Source organism: Pseudopodoces humilis, chromosome 9, assembly GCF_049639895.1.
Source record: "Pseudopodoces humilis isolate 2021_Gansu_Grassland_sample_001 chromosome 9, ASM4963989v1, whole genome shotgun sequence".
Classification (NCBI taxonomy): Eukaryota; Metazoa; Chordata; class Aves; order Passeriformes; family Paridae; genus Pseudopodoces; species Pseudopodoces humilis.
In genome coordinates this window covers 15910598-15936267 of record NC_142208.1, presented here as the reverse complement: position 1 = coordinate 15936267, position 25670 = coordinate 15910598, and the positions used below count along the sequence as shown (strand labels likewise).

Genomic DNA, 25670 nt, shown 5'->3' with positions numbered 1-25670 from the left:
GTTTTATGACGGCGGCTCCGAGCGGCCCGCTGGCGTGCGGCGGCAGGCAGGCGCCAGCCGAGCCGCAGCCCGTCCCGGGGGACAGCCGGGCTCCCGACCCGGCATCGCCCCGGCCCGGCATGCCCCGCGCGGCGGAAGCCGGAAGCGCGGCGGCGGAAGCGGCGCTCAGCTGGCGGGGGGTGTCGCAGGTGAAGCTGGGAAGCGCGGAGCCATCTTGGTGCCCGCGCCGGGCAGGGACGGGACCCGCCGGGGCCGCGAACCGCCGGGGCCGCGCCGGGCTCGGGGGCGTCCAGCGGGGCCCGCCGGCCATGGGCTCATAGAGACAGCGCGGGGCCACCGCGATCGGAGCGGCGACGGGCTGCCCCCGCCCTGCTCGCCGGGACCAGCGCCGGGCGCTCCCCGCCGGCCGCCGCCCGCGCCCCCGTGAGGCCGGAGCCGCCGCCTGCCCGCCCGCGCCGCTGCCGGTGCCCGTGACCAGCAGCCGGGAGGTCGCGCCGCCCCTCCGCGGGCGCTCCGGCCCCACCGGGCCGTTTTTAAGCCCCCGCGACCGGGAGGGAAGTTGTTTCCCCCCAGCCCCCGCCGGTGCCTCTGCCCGCCCTCCCCTCGGTTCCTGCGCCGGGAGTGAGCCAAGCACAACCTCAGGGAGACCCGGCCCTGCGCACAGACACCGGCGGCACCCCGCCACGGCAGCCCCGGAGGAGGAAGCCGGCCCCTTCCCTCGTCCTGCAGCGCCGGGAGCCTTCAGACCTTCCGAGTGCCCGGCAGGCACCTGTCCCGCTTGGAGGCAGCTCTCATGGACTATCCAGCTCCTTCCACTCAAGTACATTCTGTGGACATAAACATTTTTTAACTTTTTTAAGAACTTTTTTCCCCATGGAATTTTTACCAGCTGCCCCTTAGTTATTTCCTGCTTCTTCCATTTCAGTCAGCGCTGACTTTGTTTTTTCCTGGTACTGTAGTATGGGGATCAAATCAAAACGGAGATTTTAAGTATTGCGAGAGCCCTCCAGTCCATTCACGTGTTAAAAGTGAGCAGTGCTGTTCCTGTCTTCTTTTTCCCCACGTCGCCTGTCGGATGTGATGGAACTCATGTTCGCAGAGTGGGAGGACGGGGAGAGGTTTTCATTTGAAGACTCCGATCGCTTTGAAGAAGACTCTCTTTGTTCCTTTATCTCTGAGGCAGAGAGCCTTTGTCAGAACTGGAGAGGATGGAGGAAGCAATCGGCTGGACCCAATTCCCCCACTGTCAAAATGAAAGGTGAGGTCACCCGGTTTCATTGGGATGTTCTTTGGATTCGTGGAAGTTGTGGGGCAAGGGAGGGTGGTAAGTGAGGAGATCTGCAGAAGGAAAGTCAGAGCAGCAGAGAGAACTCCTACGTAGGATTCATTGTCGGGATAATTTTTGGCCAAAGATTGAAACTGTAAGTTCACCAGGGTTCTTAAGACAAAGCTTGTCTTTTAGGTGAGTTTTCACCTGGGTGCACTCATAATACTGTGGTGCTGCTCTTCTGAGCAGATTCTGTGGGATTGCTCTTGGAAATCTGAAAACTGTTTTCTATAAACAAATTGCAGACTTGGCTGGGAACAACTGCATAGGTTCCCACATGCTTTGATTGAAGTACACTAAGGTTTCAAAGAGGGTTTTGTTACCTCTATAAAGCTACTCATGTAAAGCCATGTAAGCCGTCATTGTATAGGGCAGTCCATTTTCCTTGTCTGATTCTTGGCATTTCTCGTTTTTTAGTAAATTGGCTCTTTCTTTTGCAATAGTGGAGCAAGAGGGCTATAACACTGTCACAAAGAAGTCGGCAAACAACAGTGTGCCTGCTTCAAGAGTTATTTCTTTTCTGCTGATAGTAATTTATACTTAATAGCAGACAGCAAAATAGGAAACATTAGCAATTGAATTTTATTTTTAATTAACATGTAGCTATTAGCTCTTTTCTTGATTTTTTTTTTCTCCTTTTAACAAAAATTGTTTTCTCTATTATTCTACTACATCATGACCCTGGAATTCAGGTGATGTTTGCACTAAGCAGAGCCAGATACACAGTTAACATAAATTACACAAAATCGTTCTACTTTTCCTTTTATCTCCTGTTTCTTCAGGCCAGTGTCAGTACTTTTCCTGTTATTGCTGATCTTTGTAACCATCACCTGCCTCATTGATATTTCCCTATCTGGAGCTGAAAAACTGTATTCTCTTCTGAATATTGCCCTTACATGTACAGAAAATGCAATTTATATTGAATTGAGTTGAAATTGACCATGTTGTGCTATGGACAAATGTTCAGTTTTCACTGGTTTAGTACCAGAAAATACACTTTGCATTAACCATAGGCTTTCCAGAACAGATTAAGTTTTAGACTGTACTGCTGTAAAGAAAAGGAACTGTGTTGGCATTTTTAAAAGCTTTGAGTCCTAGGATGTAGAAATAAGCATTGTGCATAGGGCAAAGCATACACATATATGTATTTATCTCATGCTGTGCATCAAGTCTTGTTGCACGTGTTAGCTTGCTGGAAAGGAGCTGAATTTTTAAAAACGTACTGGTGTGGAAATAAAGACATCTTTAGTTTGGCAGAGATTTATGGAATTGGTTTGTATGGCTTTGCAAGTAAGACATGTTTGCAAAGGTGATTTTTTTTCCCCCCAACTTCTACATGCTTTTAGCCAACTTTTCTCCACTGGTTCAGTGTATGAGTGGTTGTTCTTCTGGGTCTTGACCTAGTTCCTTGAGCTCTCTTGACCGAATTAAATCAAGCAGCAGTTGCTCTCTCTGCTGCACCCACTTGTTGCACTGAAAGGAAAAGACACTTCAGTAGATCGTACATATTTGCAATCTTCGGGTTCTTTTCTCACGTGTAAAACACAATAGCTAACATTGCTGTGATAATTGTAATTATTTACACCATATTGAGATGTTGCTGTACTGAGTTCTGCAGACTTGCATAGGCTTTTATTGCTTATACTTGGTTCATATATTTCAGGTTTTGTCTGTAGACACCTAATTCCTTTGTATGAGAGTCTTATTTTAACAGGAGGGACATTTTGAAAGGATACTGTTGCCTCCTTTAAGGCCCTTGCTGGCAATTCCCAGGCTCTGGTCAGAGTTATTTTGAGAACAATGTGGATGTGGATTTGTGGCCTAAATAATTATTTATTCACGCTGTGAAGTCACATGTGATACTACCAATGTGGAACACTTGCAGGTACTTTACTGTACACTGTGTTGCCAGTAAGTCTGGTCTGATGTGTGATCTGTCATTGTCTGGAATCTCCTTGGATTTCACAACTCCTGTACCAATTTTGTTTTAATACCTGTTATTGATAGTGTTTTTAAGTGAGAAAACACAGAACTTGCTGGATCCTGAGGTTGTCTGTTGTAGTGAGTAATTTCAAATGTGATAATTCAAAATTGAGCTGTGTATTTTTATTTCTACAGTTTGCCATTTTGCTGTTGCCTATGCAGACAAAAAGCGAGGTTAGACACTAGGTTCTTCTGTTAAATGCTAAGAGGAAACAAGAGGAACTACATTCTGTTAGTCTTTTCCTCCAGAAAAGCCTGTGTTTTCGTGTGGAATTAGTCAGACAAGTTATGTAATAGAAAGAATTTCTAGCTTCTTCAATTGTTTTCCGTTTGTCCTTGTAAGTGTCTAATTCCTCATTAATTGGTTCAAAGAGAATCCCCCTAAGACTGATGGAAGTGCTGTTAGCTGTCTCTTAAACAAACAAGCAAACTACCTGCACACACACCAGTTACAACTTTCTTACTTTTTTGCAAGTTTTTATTTTCTCTTTGGGTATCTTTACTATTACTGTTATGCTTACTGGAAATTTCATATTAAGGCTTGGGGTAGCTTGTTGCAAATATATATGGTATTCACTACAGAGGGTTGCCAAAAAAATTAATTATTCACTTGTTTGTGAATCACCGCACTGGTTTGCTAGGAAGATGATGGAAGGGGGAGAGGAATGTTTGAGTTTCTCTAATGTAATCCTTGGAACTGATTTTTTTATAAAATCAGGTATCTTGAGTAGTTACATCAAAAAAATAGAATTGTAATTGGTTGATTTTTCTCGCATTTAATTTCTATTGTGGTAAAGTCCTCTTACAGTCTTCCTATATTACACTCTTGAAAGGAATTGTCTCCTTAAGTGTAGAATTGCCAACGTGAAGAAGGAATGCATTGTGTCCACTTCATGGATGCCCTTAGGTTTTGAAACTACTCTTAATCTCCACTAATTCACCTGCACTGAAATCCTGGAGGAAACCTGTCAGTTTTGTGAGTATTGGGAGTCCTGTGATGATTTTGAATGTTTGTTTTACAAATGCCTTGTTCTCTTGTTAATTGCCTTGATTGCTTGCTTTATCCCTTGTGTTTTTAATTTTGAGTGGTGTCATGCTTCTAACTGATATTTGGCCAGTCATTACCTGTATACATCATTGATTAGAGGCTTTCACTGCACAAGCAAACGGAGGATTCTGCTCTGAAGTCAGGGTGAATGGATATTTGGAAATACAATGTCCTTGCAGTGTGTTTAGAACTATCTGATTCTTAGAGCTGGTTTGTAACTCTAAGTTTTTCTTACATATCAAATTACATTCCACTGATTTGTTGCCCATCTGCTAACAAATGTACCCACTTGCCTTTTCTCCACTTTTCTGGACAGTTGGTTCTTTCCCAGCAGCCATTATGATCTTCTCATGCCTTTCTCACTTTTTCAAGTAGTTGTATTTTTCATTGGTAATTTAAGTAAGTGTAGTCTTTCTGCAAGTGTTTTATCATCTGTTATCTTCACATAAGCATTTTTGTGGTAGAATTTTGAAGAATAAGTGTTCAAGCACATTCATTATCTCTTCAAACCCACTGTGCCTTTGTTTCTTCCTGAAAGCTTCTAAGCTCTTTCCCACCCTTAGTACTTCGTTTCACAGTTTCTGAAGCATAAATATTTACCAAACATTAGAAGCTGTCATTAATACTGTAGGATTGTTAAATAGTGCCTTCACAATATATTTACTCATTTCATATTTATTTATTCACTGTGGATTTGGTTGGAAGTGTGCTGATGAGTGTTGAATCTGTATTCAGTAGGCAGCTAGTGAGAAAACTTGACTTTTTTTCTCCCTCCCTCTCCCTCCCTCTCCCTCCCTCTCCCTCCCTCTCCCTCCCTCTCCCTCCCTCTCCCTCCCTCTCCCTCCCTCTCCCTCCCTCTCCCTCCCTCTCCCTCCCTCTCCCTCCCTCTCCCTCCCTCTCCCTCCCTCTCCCTCCCTCTCCCTCCCTCTCCCTCCCTCTCCCTCCCTCGGCTTGACTAAGAAATTATGCAGGTAATGCTCCAACATGAAGTTTTGGGCACAGTGCCTCAAAACTACAAGTTGTATAGAGAAAATAATTGGGAGATAATATACAGAGCCTGGGGTGAATATATGATCAGTTTAGAGATCAGAGTCTGAGCAGTGTCTATGCTGGTAAAAGAACAGTGACTGATTTTCATTAATTTATACAGGCAAAGAATAAATGGCATAGAGAGCACTGTTTCTTCCTCAGGATTGCCAGTGACTAAGAAATTCACATAAACCCTTGTTCAAGCAGTAACTTCAGAAAGAAAACAGCAGGAGGAATATTTAGTCTCTTTCAAATTCATACTGTGCTCTTCAGACTCTTTGTATTATTAGGGAAAAATGCTGGTTTCATCCCAAAGTGTGTCCACTCTTTGAGCCTAGCAAAGCTTGAAATGGAGACTGTGGTTTGCTGCTGCTTTGTTACTGGCCACTACTGTATTTTTTTTTTTCTGCTTTGTTTGTGCTTCTGCTGTTAAGAGGGAGATTATGGGGTCAATTCACATTTCTGGGAGGTACAGGTGTAATATTTCTTGTTGGTTGTGTTTTCTAATTGAATACAACACAGGACAAATCTGTTCTAACTCAAATATCTATTATAGTATATCCAACTTCATTGGTAAAATGCCAAAACAGGAACTGTTGAGCAAAGGTATTATATGGCTCCCTAGTGAGTTTCTTTATAGAAGCAACAGAATTCTAATGTTGATGAGATCATAAAAGAGGGAAGATAAAAAATAAGCAGAGATCAGCTGTCCAAAGAGCAAAGGTAATGTGAAAGTTAGGGCTTAGCTGCTAGCAGAAGATAAGTTCCTCTATATTTTCTCACCCTAGTAAATGGATTTCACCTACTTTTAGTAGTGATGATACACATAGTTAGTGATGATGTTGAATTGCTATGGAGGAGAAGCAAAACTTCAAGTTGAGGAAGGGACTTACTGCCTTGTAACAAATACAAGGTGCAAAGGGGACATTGCTTCATTGTTGCTGAAGACACTGCAGAGAAGCTGCATAGACAGTGGTTTGTCAAGACTGATGGGCATGATTAAGTGCCTGGTGTTGGACCTGGGATGCAGATTTCAGAAGCTGTCTCTAAGAAAAGGTGGTTTCACAATGCATTAATACATCTGTCTTTTGGAAGGTGGACAAATTGAGAATGATTCTCACACATTTGTCTCTTCATTTGCATTTTTTGAGATAATTGAATGTGTGTATCCTTCTCTTCAGAAATGGCTACTGAAGGAACCACATCAAGAAGCTATCAGAAAGTATATTTTTACTATTGAGATTTTAAATTGCCGCTCCAGTTTTATCTCTCCTATGGTCTTTTGGCCTTTCCCTTTAGTTAAATTTCTTTTCCCCCTCCCAAAAAGTCTTGCATGTTCTTTGCCTATTTTAATGTCTTGCCTTTCTGTGAGGAAATTTTTCATTTTCTTTTGTCTCATCTTCCTGACTTCCATGGATTTTTCTTTTTGTGTTTATTTCTCTTTCCATTCACCTTGTGGAGATCCGCGTGTTGTGCAATGACAAGAGATTACAGAGGCTCTATTCGTAAGAGCTTCAGGCTTACTTTTCCGTGGTATGTTTACCTCTGGGGGAGCAAGGATAAGGGTTCAGGTTTGATCTAGACTCTGAATTGTGCTCTGCCTTTGTTTCCTATCCCTTTCTTTATCCCCCTGTCTTGGTTCTAGAAGACAGGTGTCTGCTAGGGTGAGCAGGAGCCCCCCTTGGGATGAAAGAATGTAGACCCCCTCCCTCCGAATTATTATGATTTTGAAATCAAGGGGGCTTTCAGGCAGAGATCTGGGGATAGGAATAACAGTTATTTACTAGTATAACCAGGCAAACAAACAATAACTACAGCAATAACAAGAACACAGAACCAGGGACCCCGGGACAGCTTTCTCGGCTGAGATGGGATGGGGGAGAAGTTTTGTTCTCACAAACCCCCTCGGACAGTCAGTCCCGGTGCTCCTGCAGGGCTCCGAGGAACAGTCGGCTGGAAACAGCAGGGACGAGCTGAGATCCTGGGCCGGTGGCTGAGGTGGATCAGCAGCTCCGCGGCGGTGGCTGCCACACGTCCCAGCAGGACAGGGGGTGCGAGGCCGCCAACAAAGAGGGGAGAAGGAGAAGAAGCAGCAGCACCGTCTCGGTGATGGCGAAATTCCCTTCTCTCCCCCGCAGCAGCTCCGCGACCCAGCACACGAACGTCCATCCCCGAAGCCGAATTAAAACCAACCCAAAAAAACTGTCCCCACCCTCCTTTTCTGCCCCCTTCCCCACCCCCCCCCCCCGGGCCCGGCCACTCTTTGTCCCTTATCAATCACCCACTAAATACCCACAGTTAGGTTGTCTCCGCAGCTAATGGGTAAAAATTCCCCGGGCAGGCCAGAACGACAAAACAAAAAAAAAAAGAAAAAAAAAAGGACACCTAACCCTCAACACCCACCCTTTTCTTGTTAGGGATTTTTTTTCCTTGAGTAGATGAGTTCACAAAGTGATAGGAAGTTTCAAGAAGCCAGGGAGGCTTGTTCAATAGGTGCAATTGTGCTCCTAGCTTCATGAATTGTCTTGGGCTCTTGTGCATTCTGTGCTCCCCTTGCTCTGGTTTGGTGTTGCTTCTAGTCGTAGTATGGTGAAATGATCTGTATGTTTGAAGACCCCCCCAGTTAAGTGTGATTTAATATGCAAGTTTACATTTTCAGAGTTCCATTTCAGTTTGAGGAACAGCAACAAATCCATAGCATAACCTATATGCAGAAAAATAGCACCCTCTGTACAGTCTGTATTTCTTTAGTGAGGAAGGAAAAAATGAGAAGTCAGCTGATCAAACTTAGGAAAGTCTGTTTAGAGGTATTAATACAGTCAAAGTAAAAATTATTCAGGATATGTGGGAGCAGAACTCACATGTTGACTTGTGGCTAGACCCCTTTTTTCCGCTCCCTGAAGTCAACCTCTGTTTTGTAGTCTTTTAAACAAACACACAAAACCCCTCTTTCCTCCCTCCCCCAGCAATACTTTTGAGGGAACAGAAATGGATATCAGTGATTTGAACAGTGTCTCTTATGCCATTATAAACCAGGAGCAAAGAGCATTTCCTCTTAATTATTCTGTGTCCTAGGTAATATATAGTACTTTTTTCTGGAGAAAAAAAAGGAATGCACGTTTTCGAAAGATGTTTACATACTTTAATGAACTTCTAGAGTAAATGTTTGTCTGTTTAGGATATCAATAATTGATTTGGAAGCTTTTGTTTATTTCTTTGTATGAGAAACTTTACAAAGAGTCAAAACCTATTTATTCTTTGGTTCGTAAAGTTGAATAATTTCTTTAAAATTTCATTGCTCCTTTTAAACCAACAACTTTGTGTATTAGTTATCTAAGTGTAAGACTGTAAAGCAGTTATAAGATTAATATAAAACAGTGTCATGGCTAGAAGTTTTTTTTTTTCCACTTTATTTTAATGCCCTTTATCTATACTAAGCACTTTTCCTCCCTCCTCCTGTTTTGTAACATCCTTCTAAACTCTCCAGATGTAAAATTCAAAGTACATATGTGTCAACTAGCTAAAATATTGCATTTAGAATTTTATCTTTTTAAATGTTAAACAGCAGTGGTGCATAATATACAAAATACTTGAAGTACTGGTTCTAATTTCAAAATACCATATGACACATTTTTAAATTGCCTGCTCTGAAGCTGTGTAGTCTCAAGCAGTTAAGTGTAAGATTACCAATCAGAAAATTCTCATTCTTCTCAGAGATTGTGCATTCTTTGATGCATCTTTTCTTCTTTGTTTCCTCTTTATTTCTGGCAAGGCTGTGGGGAGTTGTGTAGCATTTTTAACAGAAAAGACTGTAAGTGATGTCTTTGACCACATTTCCCCACGTGCTTTAAACATTACGGGCAAGACTTGTGGAAACTTTAATGTTTTGATTATTTTTAGTTCATCTATATTTGCTTCCATACAGCTGGAAACATACTGTCCTTGACAAGAGTGAAACAAAGGAGCTCTGTCAGCTTGCAATATACCTATTAAAATCTTCTGGAATTGTGTATTTTGAGAAAAGTGATACTGTGAAAAGTACCTGGTTTTAATAAAATATTCCTTCTATGATGAATCATAATTAGTGTTTCTAGATTGCCAGAGGAGCAAAAGTAAGAAAAATTAAGATGTCAGTATTTACCCGTATCAATTAGGTAAAAGCTGAACAAGTTTAAGCTGGAAAAAGCTTGTGATTTTTTTGTATTTACCTAAATCTCTGTTGGTGTGAGAAAAAAATTGGAAGTTAAGACATTCTCTTTCCATTGAAGGAGAAAACCTGAAAGTATTGCAGAGTAGTGTCTTTAAACAAAGTCTTAGCGTTCTCATTCAGCTGCTGCAAGTAGGGAGACCTGAGTATTATTTCTTGATGTCTCAGTGGCTTTTTTGCCTTTCTGCTGTCTTCTAGATTTGTCTTGTGACTGTGAGACAGTAGGGATTTCCAGCTTCTTTTTCTTATGGGATAAAAATTGGCATGTAAAAGAAGTGGAAAGAATAAATTGATAAGATGGATGGAGGAAGAAAAATATCTGTCCTCAGAAGAAATCCTGTCCCTTTGTGGGAGAAAAGCTGGATGCTGGAGGGGAGAACATAGTTGACAGAATGAACAAGAGGGACCTTGGAAACCAAAAACTATATAAAAAAGAAGTCTATTTTTTTTACAAAAATGTAATTAGGTCGCATGATAAAAGAAATATTACCCTGAATTTATTTGCAAGCAGTAAGTCTTTACAGGGAGGCATCCAGGAGTACTTTTTTCTCCCAGGTTAAGACATTTACGTGGTGACTTAGTGCAGCAGTGGGCAGGGGAACACCTGGGCCACTGATTCTGGCTTCTTCATCTGTTCAGAGAGATGAAAAATGTAAGCAGATGGTCATCATTCTTTGCTATCCAGAAATACTGGAGAATTACATGAGTAATTAATTGATGGAGACCTGAACATGAAAACAGCAATGTTTTAAAATGCAATTAGTATTGCTCCTACCCCCCCCAAGCCCCCCACAGATAAACTAGTGGAAAAAGATAATTGTGAATTTTCTGTTCATTAGACTTGAGATCTCTAAAGATGATACTTTGAGCGTGTCTCCCCAGTCAGAAGGAAAGAAAAAGTGAGTCAACCTTAAACTGAAGTAGTCAAGATACCATCTAGACTCTTTCTTAGAGATATTCATTAAAATAATGCCTGTGTGCATTAGAGACATTCTTGATGGCCTCTTGTTAGTATGTGTGAGAAAATGAGATTCTTGGCTGAGGTACAGAAAAGTTTCTGAACCTGTGAATCTTGGGCCTTATAGAGTCTGTCCATGTCTTGTTTCAGGTTTACTGTTCTCTGCATATGTTCCCATTTGCCTGACTTTGTGTATCACCAGTTGTGATTCTTAAGACTGATTCTTTAGTATTTTTATTTTCATTTCAATATCTCTGTACTGGAATTCTTATGTGGTAAAATCACATCTGTCTCATCCTTTGGAGAGTGCAGCAACATGAAGTCTTGTTAATCCATGCTTGAGGCTAATTGAATAGCTTGATGATGGCTTCAGTGCCCAAGTTCCATGCTTTTAGGAATTGATTACTAAGGTAAAAATACTTGTTCAGGGTTTGACATTGAAGATTCATGGTACTCCTGCAGGTAGAATGTAATTAATAAGTGTACAAATGAAATTACCATTTTTCTTTGAAGCTAATACATTTGGGAAGTCTATAGGGCATCATTTAGCAATTCTCCGGAGCGCTTTACAGTTCCTGTTGTATATTGCATGCAATTTCATTTCTTACCTCATATTTAGGTCAGTGAATGCTGAGATGGGAGGAAAAACAAAGTGTAGCTGTTAAGTTTGTTTACCAGAGCTCTAGGTGAAAATACTTGCAACTTAGGCTTTTATGCAAGTCTTGCAGAGAAGGTTGTATTTGACCTAAAATGTTTCAAAGTTTCATTGACTACTTGCTTGCATTTAAAGCTGTAGTGCATGGGGTCAGCTAAGCTGCTTATCCTTCTCAAGGACAGGGAGCTAGTTTTGCCTGTCTAGTAAGTAGTAGGAACTGTATTCTGTGGACTTTTTCAGAAGATGGTTGACTTTGCTTCAGTCTTGGGATGCTGGGGAGATCTTGGGAGATATTACTCGTTTGCCTAGCCAAATTCATGTAATGGATTTCAGTTAATCAGTGCCACACAGTTTTCCAGGGATGCTTTAGGTATTATTTTTGTTCAGTGAAAATAATAGACATGCTTGCAAGTAACCCTTCCTATGTAAATGTTCTATAGATGTCTGTTTGCTTCATATGTGCCTTTGTACCCAGTTTTGTTTCTCCCATTTTGCTCTTCCTACAGGTGATGTGAGGAAAATGGAACTGAGTTTATTTCTTGTTAGAAGAGGGACTTTCTCCAGCTGTAGGTTATTAACAAATGATCAGATGAATACTTTACCTTGAGTGGGAGGAAATGTAATTGCTAGGGGCTGAGGGCTTAAGGCTGGCTGGGTACTGCCAGCATTGGAAGCTTATGTCTGGCAGGAGGGTTTGGGCTGGCTGGGGGCTGCTCTGCTGCACCTTGCAACTGCCGTGGGAGAATGTGGAATTGAAGGATGTTATTGACAGAGCTCTGTGACCTCGTGTAAAGCCATAGAACTGAGGTTAGATTTGGGGAGATTTTTACAAAACCAAAGGAGAGAAAAAGGAGTCAGGTAAGATTTTTTTCAAAAGCATTTAGATATTTAACTTCTTTTTACTTGCATTTATGAAATACATATTTTAACCTCTCTTGGTTTCTAGTTGGTGATATTAAGAGGTGATACATTCTTCTACTTCCTTGCAGTTGTTTAATTATTTTTTTTTTACTCTAGAGGTGAGAATGCCTTATCCTTTTTTCTTTTCAGACAATAACTTTCCTATCAGCCTCATGTCATGCTGATACATTCAGTAAATGTAGCTTTTCAGTGTTTACTAGTACATTTGTTTAAAGGGCAAGTGATACTGTTCTGGCATTTATTTAGACATATGAAAAAAGCTGGTTAGATATTAATTTTGCATGTTATACTTAAGAATGGTTACTAAGGATAGCGCTGTAGAGAACAGCACAAGAAATAGTGGAGATTGCATGGTGTTTTGTATGACTTCCTTTTGTGTCTGAAAACATATCAATACTTCTTGATAGAGATTGATTCTCAGCTGTGGTGAAGTCAGACTTTTGATTTATATTCATGTTCCATAATCTACGTTCAGAAAAATATTCGGTCTGTGTTGGTCTTTGTAGGATTTTTTTGGGCATAGGTCACTGGAGAGAATTTTAAATGCTGAGCTTTTAAAATTCCTTGTCTGGGGCAGAGTGGGAATAACTGGTAATACCGAGCCTTACTTTCAGGAGGCAGGAGCTATTTGATTTCTGTGCTCTGAATGCACAATCCTGGTTGTGCAGAATTCTTTCTGCACAGGGTGAGAGAGCAAGGAGTAACAGTGCAGGGGAAATGACTTGCCTGAAGCTAATCTGCTTCATCAGCTGTAGAGTTATTTTGAATGCAAGCTGCCCAATTTGTCATGAAACCTTGGCCAGCGCTGGCATGAATGCAGTGTTTTGTAGCACTGTCTGTCTTGCTTTACAAAAATCTGTTGTTTATTTTAGGATTTCTCACAGCTGTCGGTTGCTTGCCCAGGCTGCTCTTTTTATGAAATGAATTTGTTTTTTTTAGGAAAGGAAATGGAAAGGTTTGAAATAAGAATTTTCTTGTCTGAATTTTTAGAGGAGATTGTCAAGTTGTGAATGCTGCTTTACCTGCCTAATACTGGTATCAGAGTTTCAGGATCTCGGTCATGTTAGAGAGTTGTAAAAAAGGCCATAGAATATTTCAGTTTCATCAACACAGCCTTGTGCAGAATTTCACAGTTATTGCACAGGATTAGCAATAGAATTAAATGGAAAAAACACCTTTCTGGTCTAGATTTGAGTTGTGTCTGAAGAGGTCCTTACATTTTCTCAGAGCACATGTTTTCTGTGGGTGCACTGTACACCTTTGCAACAAAATCTTAAACCATTAGGCAAAACACAGGTGAGTAGGATCTTAGGACCTCAAGTTAGTGATGGAGGAAAGTTCTGGTGTTTCTGTCCTGAAGTCATGGAACCAAATCATGCATTTTTTTTCCCCCCTCCCTCATCAAACATATTCTTTGTTACCAAATGTCACTTGTAGCATTCTACATTTTCCTTGAACTGTACTTCTGAAGACGTTATTAAGGTGGTCTTCTTGGTAGAGATCTGGTTTCTGATATAGTAAGAATGTTGTCGTTTTGATGCTTTAAGTACATAAGGAAGAGACTTTTTGTAAGAGAAGACTCTATTCTTCAACCAGCTGACCTTCAGAGTGCAAAAAGTTTTTAGACATGCAACTCTTTAAATTTTTAATTAATTTTTGTGTTAGAAATCTTGGACCTTAAACACACATTGTGCATCTTCTGAGTTTTAGTTCTCTGGTCAATTATTGCTTACCTTTGTAAAACCCCACCAGCTTTCTTTTTTCTAGGGCTTTTTTGCCTCATGAAGTCAAGTGAAGGTGTTACTGGGAGTTGGCATGATGCTGGAATGCTTAAAAACGTTAACTTTAAAAATAACAAGCTAAAGATAAAATAGTTTTAACTCAGTCTAATATTAAAACAGCAGGAGTTGTGCTGAGTGTGGCATTCTTCCTCTGTTAGGTGCTCAGGTTCATTAGCAAAAACTGTTTTGAGGTGCAGTCTCTCTAATTGACGTTAGAACAGTGGTAATGTCATTTCCCCACAGATGAGCAAAGTTAAGTCCGTTGGTTTTCAGCTGTGGGTTTTTTTTTTAACTCTGTATGCATCCAGAGAGTGAATGTAGAAAACTATAGTGAAATCTTTTGTCAGAAATGTGCAGAAGGGAACTGCAAGCTTTAACAGGTTTAAAACTACTGACACTTGAAAAAAAACCCCACTCACTTATGCTCTGCAGTCATTTATATTCTGGAATTCTACAGGGTTTGTGTGCAAATAAAATAGAAGTATTGTTTTTTCTGCTATTTTAATGCATATTGATGCCTGCCTTATAGAAGGAGCTGATTATAGCTTCCTAAACGATCTTAATCTTGGAAGCAGAAGTCATGATGCCAGGACATATGTATATGCCATCAGCCAAATAATATACTTCTCTCATTTTGAAGTGAAATCCAAATCTAGCAACCAAAGATAATTTGAGCCATGAAATATTTTGACTTACATATATGAGCTGCTTGTGATGTAGTGTTAAGCAGTTTTCAGAAATTGAATTCAGATGAAATTTGACTCTACTATGGCTTTTGCTGCAGGTGACAGATACGTTGTAGGTGAATTGGACACCCTCCTGTAATAAAACGACCCTTTTTGCATTGGGTTAAAAAAAAGTGCCATTCTTAAAATGTTGTGATGTCTGTAATGGAATTTGTGTAGTAATAGTTGCTGCCGTTTGTCAGTTAAGAGTGAAGTTTCCAACTCTGGACTGTAATCTGCCCATCTGGGATCTGTATTTTTAATGGTTTGTGGCTATGAATCTCACCAGTCTTATCCAGTAAATGCTAATGAAAAATTTATGTTCCTTATTTATCTTTTCAAGTGTTTTGTACATAAAAATGTCATTGTGTGGCTTAGGGCTGATGTAGGCCTCCCCCAAATTCCTTTTGCTTTCAATGTGGTCTTATATCACTGCATTTGCAACTCATTGACATAACTTTCAATGTCATTTCACTGCTGCAAAATGTTTATGTGATGAGATAGAGTTGCATAACTCTCGCTGAGGAAATAAGAGGTATAAGGAAGTCTTGTAAACACAGATCCCATTAGGGTTTTAGTGCTGTTAGTGACGTTGTGGGGGTAGTAGCAATGGAGAAAGGAGATAGATAAAAGCAAAGAAGAGAAGCAGATTTGTTCCTAAATTTGAACAAACCTCAAATTTTTAGTTGAGAGTTCTGCACTATTTACAGGCAGTAAGGCTAATGTGCATATTTAATGAGTGAATTGCATAGACAGAAAAATAAAACCAAATAATCATGATAGCTTTTTGTTTGGGATTTTTTGTGAACAAATTAGCATACCTGTGATTCAGAGTGACTCTTGCCTTGTTCTCTGGAGCATTTTGCTAATTTGTTGAACACTTAGTTCTTGCTAGGAATATGATTATTAAAAGTGTATATGTGTGTGTATATAAATACTTTTTCGATGATAAGAATATCACCATGCTATACAAGCCTCTTGGATAAAAACATATTTTTAGAGTTTTTCCTGTGGCTAATTGCCTGAAATGCTTGATGGTTTCATTACAGTGTCCTGTCCTTGCTGCTTGTGGTAGGTAGTTTATTTAGTTGTGCTTGCTTGTCATGAGTGTGTGGATATTTAAAAAGTACAGAAACTTTGAGGAAACAAAAGCAAGGGAGCTCTCAGGTCAGACTGTTCTCTCTAGTCTGTGTTCTAAGCAAGCTTAATTAAGAGTATATCAGCAGTAGTATTTGTAGCGTCCTGTCTCCATCACCTGATCTCTGTTCTTGTCTTGTCAAACCCTCTTGACCTGTTACAGTTTTGAAAAACGCAGATTAATTCCACCAAAGGCTGTTATTGTCCATTTGTTGTTGCAACTGGCTTTGTGAATGCTGAGGTGTTTTGCAGGGAATCAGTTTGGAGTGTATAGTACCTGAGAAACAAATAGCTGAAAGTTTATTATAGCTTGGTACAGCAAGTATTTCAGTGTGAAGGGGTTGCTTATTTTCTTAAGATTGATGCTACACAAATAGTTGGGGAATCAGGAACTCGTATCTTCACATTAGCTTCTGTAGCCTGTAGAAGAAAATCTTCTACTTTTTAGCAATACTGTGGTTTGCTTGGTTTTTCTTACAAGGAACATTGTGGGTTTTTTCCCTTTATACAAAATGGCATGGAATTATTAATCTGAAGCAGGGGAATTTAAAACAGCTAATTGAAGACAGCTGTGAGTCAGTATTTGAATATTGCATTGTATCTTCTGGTTTTCAGATGCTTCATTCTGCCTGTAGTCAAGCTAGACTATGACTGGTTGCAGATGCAGCTCCCTGTGTCTGTTCAGCTGCCAGGCTCTGATGTAGACGGGTCTTGCTTCAGCTTTGGGGTCTTCACCCCTCAGCTTGCCTGTTGGTTTTGTTCCCTTGTGCTGTATTTGGAACAAGAAAGTGGTACCTGTTCTTGGTGTCTGCTCAGTCCTTGTGTCTACTGGGGTGCTCTAAGAGCTCCAGCTCCAGCTGAACTGATGTGTGTTCACTTTGAACATCACTGAGACCCAGCTGTGTGATTTGAAGAGATCATATGCAGCTGAGAGGTCTTTTTAAGGCAAATTAATCCCTAATTGTAAGCAACTGAATACTGGTCTGAAAGAGGGCATCCTGACTGAGGCTTTTGTTCATTATCTAGTGTGCTTATTTGGATGGTGTACTCTCAGCATATGTGTAGCTGATCTGTCTTTTGCTATATGATAGAGCTTCAGAACTGCTCCAGCAGTTCATCTGTGAGCCTTTACAATGGAAATTTCTCATGCTGTTCAGTTTGGTTGCGCTCTTCTATTCAAAATCCTCTTTCCCCTTACTTTGACCCATTTTAGTATGGGTGTTTGCAGGTAAATAGTTCAGTTGTTTTAAGTGCTTGTATGTTATCTCTCTTTATTTTCTATGGTTAAATTTATGTTGGTTATTTCAGTTGCATTTTTATGTTAAGTATTTAGTTTTCTTCCGGAGCTTGGTGGTTGTGGTTCAGTACCACCATATGTTCCAAGTCCTACAGGCACAGAGTAGCTGAAAAATCTCTTCCACCTAGGTGGAGAACTTTTCCTTTATCCCTTTGAAAACATAACTGTCCTCCTTGTGACTGGACCATGAATTAATTTGATTGTAGTCAGTCTGATTTACTCCCAAAATTGTAATCCCAAGACTATTCAAGGATGCTCTTACTATTCCATCATCCCTATGTATTATGTATTAGTGCATTATAGATGGGCTATGGTTTTTAATAATATTGCCTAAAATTAGGGAAATTTTGTGTAAGTATTCACTACTCATTCCAGAAGTCTGCTTGAAAAGCCACAGAGCAGCAAGCAGACACAAATGTGTCTTGTGACCCTTACTGCTTATGTAGGCTGCAAGGATATTAGTTCAACTCTTCTGATGTTCCCTTTTTGTTGACTTTGTAGGGCTGGGACTTAACGAGGCAAAATGTTAGTATGATAGAAAACCAGCTGATGGTGGTGTATCTGTGACCCATTTTATCTGTTCTGCTCGTAATTAACACCTCTGAATATGGAACTAAAATTCATGTGCCTCATAGATGGAGCTTTCCATGAGAAATACCTGTGAAGGAAGAGAAAGTATCTCATTTTCAGACTTTTGCAAAATGCTTCTGGTGCATACCACGTGGCTTATGCTCAGTTCAGAGATGGATTTTGTCTATTTTTAATAGACATGTTGCTTTTTATAAGATGTTGATTATATGGTAAAATGGAAGAAGAAAAGGAAGTATGAGCAATGGCCTAAATGCCTTGGATATAATTTATTTGAAATAACAAGTACATTGTTAATTAAAAGGCTTATGTTTCATTTTGCAATGTTCACCTTGGGAAACTGTTTTAAAAGTACATTCACAGCATTCACTCTCATGTATTACGGAGTTAAAGACAAATGTGAGGTTTTCTGATATTTTTTGCCAAGCTTGAGCCCTGAAAAACTCTATTTCCCTGGCACCTACTTCTTAAAGACATCAACTCAGAATAAATTTCTATAAAGAAAAAAAAACCACAAGAGAATAAACTAAAACCAACAGCAGAATTTTAGAAGGAAATGTACAGAAAGCAGTAAGAAAACAAATCTTTTTAAGGAGCTGGTTTAGGTGTGTTATGATTAAGTGCAGTGCTTCCTCTGCTTGCCTGTTTGAGAATTATCAGCACTTTTTGGATTTTTGTAAAATAGGTTTTGTAACACCCCCCCCATACCTCCTTGACCAGTCAAGATTGATCTCTGCATATTTCCTCTTGGTTTTACTTGCCTTCTCAATTTAGCTTTTGATATCAGAGGTGATTCAGTTAATTTTCTTCATCGTGTTTTGTGTGTAGTTATATTACTTTGTTACTCTGTTATATTTAGGACTGAAGCCAGTGAGAAAGGTGAGGGGAAAAGTCAGATGGGGACCAGGGATTACTATAAAATCAAAGCTGTAGACTCCTCTCTGAAAAGATAATGCAGCCTAACATGCTATTTTTCTGAAGTTGTATATAGGGAAAGCAATGTGTCCTATCTTTGTACCGTGTCTTTTCTCTTGCTGTGAATTTTGTTCACTTGCATTTGTATTCATTTACTTGTATGTATAGTTTACTTTAAGGATGTGTGTCAAATGAAAGTAACTCAATGGGAATAACCTTATAACAGATAAATTCAGTGTTTAGCCCAGTTGTTTTTTCTTTGTTGTGTTTTAATAGCTCTTTGGTATTCTCATGGTCCCTGTTCTGCTGATTATTCAAGCCATTTCTTCTCTGTTTTTCAGTTACTGTGCTGAAGGAATACTACTAGCTCATTTTGAACATGATCTGTTTTTATGAGTAATTGTTGGCTGCAACTTATTACAGCCTACCCTGTAATAGGAAAGGTTAAGCAACTGCTACACATTCATCTCTGTGTGGTAAGTCCTGCTGGCACAGAAGTTGTTCTGTGAGTGAAAATGCAGGTTTGTGTGCGCAGCTTGTGTTGGCTGTTTTGGGGTCAGGTGTTTTGTTGTTGTTGTTCCAGCAGGAATAATTGCATCTATGCTAAAGTTTTAGCTGTTACAAAATGGTTATAAAAATAAAACCTGTAATTCATGTAAAGCAGTAGCAAAAAGCCAGGATAGTCCTGATCAAAGCTGCATGTTCTGTGTGGCAGTAGGAATAAATAATGAGGTGTGATTTATTCAGAATGGTTCAGATATGCTTGATCTTGCATTTTAGGTAGGAGATATAGATTAGATGGCTTCTCAGAATCCCTTCCAGACCTGGGTTTTCTTAGTCATTTAACCTGTGAGAATTGTTTCGGGTTGCTTATACTCTACTTGTGACTCTATTCTTCCAAGACTTCAAATGTACTTTTTGTTCTGCTTGGATCACGTCTGCTTCCCAAGAGCAAATATGGATTCTTGCTAGTTTTGCTCCACAATTTAAAATTATCTTCTCCCTTGGATAATTTTATCTCAAGAATAAATTCACTGCTGTATAATTTTTTTAATATTAAACTTGAAGTCTTCCTTCCTATACCTATCTTTGCTTTCTCAGTAAAAGCTATGGTGCTTTCTCCTTTACTTTTTTAACAGACTTCCTTTTTACTTCCTGGCTAAAAATATTTGTTATAGAACCTGAGAGTACCTTTTGTCTGTTTCATTGATAATACCTCTTGATACAAGTGTGTATGAGTCTATATACAAGTATGTAAGTATATAAAGTATACTTATATACAAGTATATAAATCCACCAACCTAGGATTTGTGTATCCAGAAATAAACTTTTTGAACAGATCTCCTTTTGGGGCTCAGATGACTTTATTTGAAGTCTAGTTTTACCACCAAAGTAGAGCTGTCTAGCTGACTTTACAGGAGAAAAAAGGGAAAAGACCCTCTAATGCTGCTCTGAGCCATATTGCAGGTAGGATTGTGTCACCTTGGCTACATGGGCAGCTACCCGCTTGAAACTTGGGGCAGTTTAACTTCTTAATTTTAGCACTTACATGTGTACCAGGGTAGCTACTGTGAATACACTCACCTTGGAGTATTTTCTACTTTTCAGTTAATTTCTACTATTTTTTCCCATCTCTCTTTTTGCTTTAGAACAGTGCATAGTTTAATAAGTAAGACTTGTTTTTTTCCCCTCCAGGTTTTACTGCTTTATTTTGTTTTTACTGCCTTATTCTGAAGATGTTTCAGCTGTGTGCTCTGAGTTATGCCACATAATTGGCCACCTGTTTTTTGCTCATTACTACTAACACAGTACAGCTGATGAATCAATTAATGGGTTCAGTGCAAAGTCAGCCTTACCTTACTTCACTGTGTACAGTTATTAAAATCAGGCTGGCTGACTTGTGCTAGACTTGTGCTAGAGTAGGTGAGGAGGTCTCATGTTGTAGCATTTCTAATCTAACCTTCGTACCTAGCACCAGATCTTTATAAAAAGAAATGGTAAAAAGGAATACCATTCAGGCTGAAGGCTTGCAGCTCTCAAAATAATGTGCAGGTGTTTCAATCAGTACTGAAGTAGTTTTTTGGGCCTTTTACCTTGTAGAGGTTGTTTAGGTGTTAGCTCTTTTCTAGTATTGTATAATGAGATAACTGAATAGAGTACCTCTGTAGAATAACTGCATTTTAAACCATGCAAAATACCTCTCCTTTCATTGCTCAGAGTAATTTCAAGTATGGAAGTGCCTCAATTTGGACTCAATTCTGTGGCATCTACTACTATTGTAGCAGCAGGAATGATATTAATTTGACTATGTTTCACTAATTAAAAACAGTACACTTTTTAGAGACTAATTAAAAGCAGTACATTTTTTAGTGACTTGATGAAAGCTTTACACCTATTTTGGTTGTCAAAAGTGTAAATGAAATTACTTTTCTGCTATAAGCTTGTTTATCTGTTAGCTGTAGAGAAAGGGGCACATCTTTTTGCAATGTGGTTCATTTTATAATCTGCTTCTCTGACATTTTTGAATGGGATTCTAGCACTGTAAAATAGACACTGGATCTATAACATAGAGTAAAAATCACTGGTTGTAGAGAAACAACCCTGATGGTAAAAATTCCTTCTGTCTGGGAGAAGGGAATAGTAGCTAATGAATCTAATTTCACTGAAGAAAACCAAACATAAATGTGGATGTTTGAAAACTGGGGATTTTTCCATATTTATGTAATCCTTTCATTTGTCAGGTCTGCTCAGTGCTGGGGGAGATGTTGGCTGCTTTGCTGCGTGCATGCACTTTGAAAGCCCTCTCCTTATGTGATTTTTCCCAGCTGTTGGGACTGGAGGGTGTCTCTAGGCAGAGGGTGAGAAAGTGCTTACTGACATCAGGGCTTGTTTTCCTTTGATATGCTGCCTGGAGGCTGGTGTGGAGGGAAAGCTGAGGGCCAGATTGGTTTGCATCCTGCCTTCCAGTGGTGTTTTAGAGGCTGGCGAGGGAGGTAAAGAGACTTAACATTGAATATCTGAAACTGAATTAATGAGGGGTTTGGAACATGGGGGAATGAAGGCTGCTGTAGTGATGGGTCAGGAGGTGATCTCAGTAAAGCAGGGATGTACTTGCAGATAAGACAAGTCTAGCATTTTGTATAAAGTGTAATCTAGGTCAGAGCAAAACAGAAACATAAGGGTTCTATAGCCTGATGATAAGAAATCTTAATCTGCAGGTAAAAACTTAAAACGTGGAGTTAGTTTGGTAGAAAGGTGATGCTTAAATGTGTTATATAAAAGCTCTTATTGCCTTCAGTTAAGATCTTCATGAGCCTAGCGTAGTCAGCACTGCACTGACACATGAATTCCCAGTTGCTTCTCTAAAGAACTCCAAGTATAAAGACAGGTATCATATGAAAGATGGAGGTGAAGGGAATAAACCAACAAATACTAATTGAAATTAAAACCTTGTAAATAGCTGAATGCAGAATTTTGTCAAAAAAAGTCAACACTAAGGTTCCTGGATATAACCATTCCATTGCTGTTTGTTCACATATGTTGTATTAGTTCTTTGTGTAAACTGGAGTTCGCAGAATGTTGCTGCCTTGTCGTAACCAAAACGTGTGAAAAATACTTGGTTACCTTAAGTCTTGCTAAACAAGGTCAGCTTTGTCAGGAGGCAAACTGCTAGGCTGATGCAGCTCTTTAGGCCAAGGACTGATTTTTTTGCGATGTGTGCCCACACCCTGAGTGACTGAAAAGAAATGTGGAGTTGAGAGACAACTCTTCAAGAGATTTCTGTGCTGACTTTTACTATCCATCAAAGATGGTCTTTAACATGGTGAGATAAAAGAGAAAGTGGAAGAGCTCCCTGCTTTGACGTCTTTAGCCTCTCACAAGTTTTATTCTCTGAATGGCTAATTGTGTTTTGTTTCTTTTCTTGCAAGATGGGCTGGTGATCCCATTGGTGGAACTCTCTGCAAAACAGGTTGCATTTCACATTCCATTTGAGGTGGTGGAGAAAGTTTATCCTCCAGTGCCTGAACAGCTGCAACTTCGAATCGCCTTCTGGAGCTTCCCAGAAAATGAGGAGGATATCAGGTAACAAATACTATTTATTTTTCACTGATGCTTAAGAAAAGGTTCTGTTCACTTGAGGACAATCATTGTCCTTTTAATGTCCTGTATTGGTGCTTCTGTGGCTCTCACGTGCCTTTTGTAATCCATGGATAAATTACAGTGTGATATGCTGTGATATGGGGCTTTATTCTGGGGTGAGCTGCCTTGCATATGTGCCAGGAAAACCACATAGATATCTAGGTTCTGTCTGTAAAAGATAGCAAAATAAATGCACCCTTTAGTTTGACTAACAGTAGGCCAGCTTGTAGAGTTTTGTCCTTATATTAGTCTTATGAAGTCATCTTTCCAGTTTGAACTGGTTGCTAGAGTCAGAGCTTTAACTGGGTTCAGAAATTTCCAAAGAGGGCTTGCTGAGTGTGCTGTGCAAGTCTTTTGTTCATGTAAATAGGAGAACCAAAATTTGCTGAATACACCAGTGAGCAGAGTTGATATAGTCAGATGACTATATTTCTTATGTTTCCATATTATCTGTGTGACTATATAGTCAAAGATTTTCTGGTTTTAGATCTATTTCTAAGCTTTGCTGAAGCTTTTATATTATAGGAGGTCTACCCATGTAACTATGCATTCAGAATTTTGTTCCAAAGTAGTGATACTATACTCTTTTAGAAAGAGTCTTGGTGAAAGCTCTTGGGTATGTTTGTCTAAGGTTCATGTATCAGATGGGGGAAGTAATGTCAGAAGTGCTGATGTAAGATCACCTGCTAAGGAATAGAGCAAGCCAACTGGTTGTATATGCTCATTGTTCTGATGAACACAGATATAAAGAAACCTCACGAGAGCACACAGGTAATTAGTCTAGAAGGAGTTTTTACTGTGACATGCTAACATTAGACCTTGAACTATATTTTACTATATAAAGGCTTGGTTTTAGACTATGAATGAATTTGCATTTCAGAGCCGTAGGTGGAAATTCCTAAAACTGCTAGTGGCTATACACAAACTCAGTTAGAAAGATACTAACAATTTTTTATGGTTGAATTGTAATGTCAAAATAGCAGGAGAGATCTAGTCTTTGTATTCAAGATAACAAGGGTTTTTCAAAGCCATGTCAGCAAAGAGGATAATACTGTGAAGTTCCTCAAAACCAGAGCGATCCTGACACGTTTTATTTATGTCTTGCAGGTTGTACTCATGCTTGGCAAATGGCAGTGCAGATGAGTTCCAGCGAGGGGAACAGCTCTTCCGGGTGAGGGCTGTCAAAGACCCTCTCCAGATAGGTAAGAACAGTGGAGCTTCAATGTCTCTAGATACTTCAGAGTCCCAAAATCATATCTGCAATGGGACAACAGTGCTATGACCATGTCTCAAAAAAAAGCTTTTCTGCCATCCTAGCTGAAACTCCCTGCCAAATTTGTTCTTTCTAATGTCTTTAGCTAAATGCTGTGTTTTATTTTGGCCTCAGTCAGCTCAGCTGTGAAATGGACTAAAAGGTCAGAAATGTTCTGATCCTTAATCTGTTTTAGGATTTTGAAAAAAACTGTATAGGATACCTTTTTCTCTGTAATGCTTCAATTCCTCACTGCTAAAGAGAACTTGACTTTCTAGCTATCTGATCAAATGATCAGTGCCTAAAGTGCCTGTATGGCGCAGAGGAAGGTTTATTCTTGTAGCAAAAGAGTTCTATTAATAGTGCAGTTATTAATGTAGCATTTTGGCAGACGGAAATCCTTCTTGTTGAATAGTGGGTTTTATAGCTTCTCCTACTATCTTGTTCTTTTTATGCTTTTTGACTACAGAAGCTAATCTTATCTATACAAAGAGTTGGACTCTGGATTTTTTCATTAAATCCTTTGAAGCAAAGAAGAATATTGTGATAGCTTTTTCAGTGACAGCTGTTTGACCAGAAGGTATTATGTAAAATAAAGGTACTACTGGTATGTTGAGGTGTCAATCCCATACAGTTGTTTTTTTTTTTCTGCAAGTGTAAGCTTCAGAATCAGAGTATTATTTGGCATGTGGGAACTGAGCCTGTTGTAATAACAAAAATGATAATATAAAAAACTGTATAATGTTAAGGAGGAAATTCCTTATATTTTCATGTGATGGGGGATAGAGACTTCTGTGGGCCTGTTTAGTTACTAGAACCAGGAATACTTAACCCTCAGTGATGAGTGAAATTAATAAATTTAGGTAAAGCACCCTTAGAAAGGGAATAAAAGGGACATGTACTATAGAGATTTGGAGAGAACAAAAAGAGAAAGAGAGTTTGCGATATGCAAACTGCAGGAGACTGATGAACTGTTATCTGAATATAGGGTAAAGCTTCCGAAAGGGTATTACCTAGTCCAGTGTCTATTGTAATAGCAATAGCAGGAATTTTTGTGAATAGAAGTGAAAGTGGGAATGGAAGTGACTTATGTACGAAGAATAAGATTTCATACATAAGTCAGTACTCATACATAAGTCAGATTGAGTTAAAACTACCTTGTTATAGTGTCAGTGAGCTGTCAGTAAAACCAGATAGTAATTTTGGAATGTCAACATTGATTTGGAAATTTTGCTAAATAGGATTAAACTGACTCTTGAGGGCATTTATAATCTTCCAATGTCATGACTGAAGTGCTGAGAGAACCCCCTAAAGGAATCTGCTAAACTTCAGGAGCCAAATGTTTGAGAGAGAGAAAATGAGTTAAAAAGCAGCTTGCTGAAATTTAGTAATTCCTGGGACTTATACAGTGGAAAAGAGCGAAATATTTGATAGACAGTAAAAGACTGTGGTCAGCACTTGTTTCAGTAATATATTAAAAAGGTGATGAGGTGTAAAGCAATGTACATGAACAAAGGCTAGGTATATTAGTGCAAAACTTGTGACTGGGGGAACAGAAGAGTAAGGAAGAAGAGATGGTGAGTGATACAAGGGGAAAACTTCTCAAGTGCACATAGAAACAACTGTGATCCTTGACAAAGGATTATGTGTGTGGTAGGAAGGGAAGAAACTTTGTATAAATAGTAAGGTTGCCTTGCCCTTAGTAGA

The 25670-nt window shown here is 39.5% G+C and overlaps 1 protein-coding gene across 3 annotated transcripts in view; it reads left to right on the top strand.

The window, feature by feature from the left end:
- Window positions 1–505: 505 nt before the first annotated feature.
- ZSWIM8 (zinc finger SWIM-type containing 8) overlaps window positions 506–25670 on the top strand; it is a 56489-nt gene continuing 31324 nt past the window's right edge. For 2 of the 3 annotated variants that reach the window (XM_014250417.2, XM_088059540.1), the window contains exons 1-3: window positions 506–1258; window positions 22501–22654; window positions 23819–23913. In XM_014250417.2, the coding sequence (XP_014105892.1) occupies window positions 1081–1258; window positions 22501–22654; window positions 23819–23913 (427 nt within the window). In that variant the 5' untranslated portion in view covers window positions 506–1080. The remainder of the gene's footprint in view (window positions 1259–22500; window positions 22655–23818; window positions 23914–25670) is intronic. The other variant, XM_005520523.3, reaches the window with a different exon arrangement.